Genomic DNA, 5,499 nt, shown 5'->3' with positions numbered 1-5,499 from the left:
CCTCACTCGTTTTAGGGTCTCACAATCCTAAGCACACAATAGAGCTGAAGCGCTTTTCGATAAAAGCACCTCATCCCGACAATCCTATGCAGCCCGTGTGGTCGGAGACGTCTGCCATGCAGTTCGAAAGCCGCTGTCCCTTTCCCTCGCTGCATTTCATCTTCCCACTCTGATTATTTTTAGGGGCTCGCGTAGCCACACTGGGAATATGGCAGATGTCCCCACACCCCCACTGGGATCTCCGTGATCCCAGCACGCGCTGGGCTCTCACGAACCTCCGGCTTCCTTTCCCTCGCTTGTTTTGAGAGCCTAAGTTTTATTGCCAGCTGTAGGTTTGAGTCCTACGCAGTACACCCTCCCTGGAGAATTGCAAGAAAGATGTTTTATGGCACTCGCCCTGCAACTGTCTATTTAATTCTTGAAAATGTCATTTATGGGTGTGTTTCTGTAAAACTCCTTTCTTAAAAGTTTTGTCAGCTCAGCTTAGCAGCTGGTAGAAAAAAGCAGCAAAATGAGTCCCCTCAATCAAGCCTGTGATTTTTTTTTTTCCCCACCCAGACACGTGAATCCTCCTGAGAATTGGGCTTGTGACAAGCATCCACCCCCTCCACCTACTCCCCGATTTAAACCAGGTGCATGCTGACAGGAAGGAAGATTCCAGGGCATTTTGCTCCCAATCACTCAGTGTTTCTAAGTGGGCATTATATCTGTCAATCCAGAATCTTAATGATGCTGTTCCTCAGACAAGAGATAATTAGTGACCAGAAGGCCCACTGAATTCCATGGCACATTTTAGTTGGTGGGCTGGAGAAGGACAGGGTCTCTGATTGGGGCCAAGTCTCCTGCCACGTCCTCCCCTGTGTAGGCGCTGGACTGAGGAAAGCCCACAGCTTAGCTGTGCCTGGGGGCTGCCTCTTTTCCTATACTACTAAGAGAAGCAGAGCCCTTACTTAGAGATGGAGATGAGAAGGCACTGGGAAAGGGAGACTGGCTCAGGGGAGGTAACTCCTGCTACAGGATCTACCCCTGCCCCCCACCGTCACCACCATTAGCTAAATTCCTCTGGGTTTACCCTGTTAGCTTGGCCTGAAATCTCCCCCTGTGGAGATTGCTGTATAAGGCATCACAGCAGAGTAGGGTTGGGGCAGGCAGTTAGAGCCTTCGCAGGGCAGTGCAGAGCCTCCAGGCCCTCAGCTTCCCTCTGACATTTTCCAGGTAAGACTGCCCAGCCTGAAAAGCAGGTTCCTCACTGACCCTTGAGGAGGGAAGGAATGAGAAGTAGCAGTTCTGGAGCTCCCGCCACACAGGCCCCTCTAGAAGCTTCACCTGCCCGGTCGGTCGTTAAGTCTTTACAATCTCCCTTTGAGAAAGTTTCCGAAAAGGAAACTCGAGGCTCAGGGAGAAGATTTGATCCAGGGCTGCTTCTGCCTGCAGAAGGCTCCATGGGCTGGAGCATGGGACAAGCTGAGAAAAAGCTGGCCTGCTTCTAGGTTAAGGGTTACCTATGGGCATAAAAAGTCTCCCCGGCCATCCCCACTGAAGGCCTGGAGGGGCTGGCCCCTGCAACTCGGGGCTAAGCATCCATAGAGTCTGGCTGGGAAGTTAGAAACTTAGCACCTTTCGTTCTTCTCTCACAGTGAGTCCATGTGGCCAGTTGAGGCCCGGAACGCAGCCATAGCCAATCACTGCTTCACCTGCGCCATCAATCGCGTGGGCAAGGTAAGTCCCCGAGGTCTGGCCAGGCTCCTCAACTTGGTCAACCAGGTGTGCTGGCAAGGGGACAGAGCGATAAGCTGCCGTGAAACCTGCCTGCCAGAGGGGGCCTAGCCTCTTCAGATCAGCGAAGGCCACAAGCAAAGAAGCTGCTGTCCGCTGTCTGCTGGCAGGTGGGGCAGGGGACATGACATGTCAGACCTCTCTTCTCCCTGTTTCCTCTCTTCGTGCCACAAATCCTAGGGGCCCGGAAGGGAGGAAACTGGCTTAGTCCGTTCCTTTTAAAGATAGCACTATGTTCCTTCTCTATTTTTGTCTTTTGTTTTTAGCTGAAACTGTTTTGAAAGGCTCTTACTCTGCCACCACGAAGTGTCTGGTTTCGTATTTTCCCCCGTGAACCCCATGCACTGAATGATTCTGACTACTGAACAGGATGCATTTAATACGTAATATTCTTCCTCGTTCTTATTTAGCAGATTTCAAACTCTAATCAGAGCATCCGATTCGTCTGAGATAACCAAGGTGTCTATACTAAATTGGTCTAATTTCTGGCAACATAAAGGAACTTGATGTTTTAATTAACTTGTGTAACCCCATCATAGCTTGGTGCGCAGTTTCTATTAAGCTTTGGGGGAAATACCAAAAACAGTGTGTGGATACCCCCTTACTACCCTCACAGACCCCAGGCTAGGGCTTTGTTACATCAACAGGCAAACCCCAACCGCCTTCATAGCCCTAAAAACTTCTCTGCAATGCCTTTCTTCTCTCCCAGCAGATTATAAGCTCCCCAAAGGAAAAAAAAAAAAAATCCAGATCTTTACCTTGCTTGTCAAATTCCTGGCAGGCTGCCTGGCCTGCATTTTTGCCCAGTGCTAGGGATTCATTAGGGACAGTGAGGACAGGCCATTCCATCTCACTTTATATCTTTACGAACTCCACCTCAGCCTGACTTTGTGATGAATGTAGAGGTAGTGCCACCTATAGGTGCATCTCACCTTGGTTTTATTTCATAGGAGCACTTCCCGAATGAGTTTACCTCCGGAGATGGGAAGAAAGGTATGTTCCATGAATTTCCTTGGTGTTGGAGGCTGCAGTTAAGGAGTGGGCCTCACTGTCCCCTTCCCCATCTGCCTTCTCCGGGCGGGGTCTGCCCCACAGATCACGTCTGCACATCTGGCAGAGAAACTGACTCCTCTCGGCTCTCTTGCCCACAGTGTGGGAGCCTGACTTTGCCCAGGATATGGATAGGCGGTCCTGAGCTTGTGCCCACCTCAGTCCCTGGACAGAGATCAAATGGGATTGGATTGGACTCCATCCTTCCTCGGGTTTGGCATGAAGATGGACCAAGAAGATGTGGGGGAGGAGCCCTTTGTGAGCTCCCTGGGTGCTTCATCCACCCAAAAGACCTCACTTACTCCTCTCTTTTGTCCTTGTCCATTCCCCCCTCAGTTGTACAAATGCTCTAGATCACTAGCATGGATTGCGCTGGGATCCTAGAAGCCATAACTTATTTTGATCTGAGGGCAGGTGTCACCTCACCTCTGCTGGTCCTACCTCTCTGGCCAGGAATATGGGAGGGAGGGACTTCCTTCTCACCAAGGAGGGGTCTGAGCTAGCTCAGGATGTCCCCTGGGTCTGTTTCCCAGAAAAGCGCTCCCTGAAAGGGTCGCATATCCCTCCACTCTAGACCCCAGACTTACAGGGTCTTCAATTCCTGTTAGCTCCCTGCAGACGGAGTTGTGGAAGAGGCAGGAAAATGAGGTTCACTGGGTACCTGCTACATCCGGTCCTCTGCCAGGCCATGCACTGTGCCGGCCTGCTCCTTACATGCCTGCAGGGTGGCCACCGTACTGGTGAGACCAAGGCATGGAACAAGGGTACGGGTGACACAACTGGCAAGTCGAGTGAAGGCAGAGCCTCTAGCTTGCTGCGCGAGGCCACCACAGGAAGCAGGTCACATAGGAAGCCCTGCAGAGCCATATGACTCCCCTAGGCTGTATGTGGCTGATGTTGGGAACAAAGGACCAAACATCTCTACAAGAGTGACTTTTAGAAATGTTCCCAGAGGCAGAGGTGAGGGCTGTGAGGGTGACTTTTGCAGCAACTGTCTGAGCTGTCAGGGCTGAGGACGGAAGTATGTCCTTGGGGCTTTAGGGCTTGGCAGATGCTGGGTGGGTGGTGTGGATTTTTTGTCCTGGGCATCCCTTGATGTGCCTGCCCCTCCACAGAGTCCACTGTGTGCCTGTAAAGCTCATGGTGTTTCTCTTTACTCTTTCAAAGCTCACCATGACTTTGGCTACTTCTATGGCTCAAGCTACGTGGCAGCACCGGACAGTAGCCGCACTCCTGGGCTCTCCCGAAACCGAGAGGGACTGCTGGTTGCTGAGCTCAACCTCAACCTCTGTCGGCAAATAAATGACATCTGGAACTTCAAAGTAGGTCCCTGAGTCCTCTGCTCTTGCCCTTCTCCTCTGTTTTGGCCCCCATTCTGCTCTCAGGGCTTACCCTCTGGGACAGCCCATGCAAGGCTCTGAGTTGAGCAGAGGGCTGGGTCTCTGCCTCCTTGCAGGCTCCAGCTTGCCCAGCCAAGGCTGTTGCACAGGGGAGGAACCATTGGGTGAAATGACGCCCAGACAGCAGGCTTCAATAAATTCTGCTCTCATCTGATTTAGATTCTGGGCGCCTTCAAACAAATTAATCTCAATTTCATTTGTCCAGAGAATAGAGTAGATTGGCTTCTCTAATCCTTTTTTCCTTTCCAGGCATTTGCACTTATCACAAGATAAATGTGTGTGTCTGGCTCTGCCTGTGGCCAGACTCCATGGCCTAGGCCTGGACAATAGAGGGAAATGGGTCATGTAGAGAAATGGAATCTAGGCCTGGCTCTGTCACCTCCATCCTCAGTCATCTTAAGTAAAGACCTTCTGCTCCTGGGCCTTAGTGCTTCCATTTATAAAACAAGAGGCTTAACTTGAAATGTCTCAAGCAGCTTTTGAGACCTAATACCTGTGAGAGGAGAATAGGTGCCAGGAATTGCGAGAGGAGAGTAGGTGCCTGCCCTCCTGGAATGGGGCAGTGGCAGCCATGGCCTGGGATCCCACAGACTATGATGTCTCATCATGGATGCATATGGAATTTGCTGTATTAATGTCGAACAGTATTTCCACCAAATCAGCACCTATTTATAAGCAAACTGTACATACAAATGAATGTCACATTTTCATGACTAAACGACTTTGCGCAGCACGTTCAGGAGGAACCATGGCTTTGGATCCAGCCAGACAAAGGCTTTAGGCCCGGGCCCCCATTTACCTGACCGTTGGTCCCTGAGCACTTTCCCTGAGGCTCAGGTCCTCTCAGACAAACAAGGCGTTGCCCATGGGAAAGTCTCTTGGCCTGTCTCTTCTCTTCCTGGGGAGTTCAGATCAATGCAGGAATCCACGCATTTAGAAGTTGGAACCAATAAATGGAATGTTTTCTCATTCGTAACTCTTTGAAAGCAGAAGCCTTCCGAAGCTGTGGTGATGGGCACAAGCTCTTGTCAAGGCTTTGGGAAAGAGAGAGGGAGGGAACGCTGGGGTATAAGCACCCTGGGTGGGCTTTCCAGTCCTGCCCCTACCCTCTCCCAGCCTCTGCCTGTGTCCATGATGATGAAGTGACATATAGAGTGGACGGACTTCCAAACCCAGAGCCAGGAGACCATGGTGCAGATCATATACGACTCCATCCCTGACTAGTGACCTGGAGCAGGTCCTCTCTCTGGGCTGTGGGCTGCTTTGGTTCAGC

The 5,499-nt window shown here is 51.2% G+C and overlaps 1 protein-coding gene across 1 annotated transcript in view; it reads left to right on the top strand.

Moving 5' to 3' along the window:
* Positions 1–5,499, top strand: part of UPB1 (beta-ureidopropionase 1) — a 29,437-nt gene that overhangs the window by 23,268 nt on the left and 670 nt on the right. The window contains exons 7-9 of the mRNA XM_006908728.1: positions 1,638–1,719; positions 2,727–2,769; positions 3,994–4,148. Of these exons, the coding sequence (XP_006908790.1) occupies positions 1,638–1,719; positions 2,727–2,769; positions 3,994–4,148 (280 nt within the window). The remainder of the gene's footprint in view (positions 1–1,637; positions 1,720–2,726; positions 2,770–3,993; positions 4,149–5,499) is intronic.

The sequence above is a fragment of the Pteropus alecto genome, unplaced genomic scaffold (assembly GCF_000325575.1).
Source record: "Pteropus alecto unplaced genomic scaffold, ASM32557v1 scaffold113, whole genome shotgun sequence".
Lineage (NCBI taxonomy): Eukaryota > Metazoa > Chordata > Mammalia > Chiroptera > Pteropodidae > Pteropus > Pteropus alecto.
The sequence above is the reverse complement of the archived record's forward strand: the minus strand, read 5'-3'. Positions and strand labels throughout refer to the sequence as shown.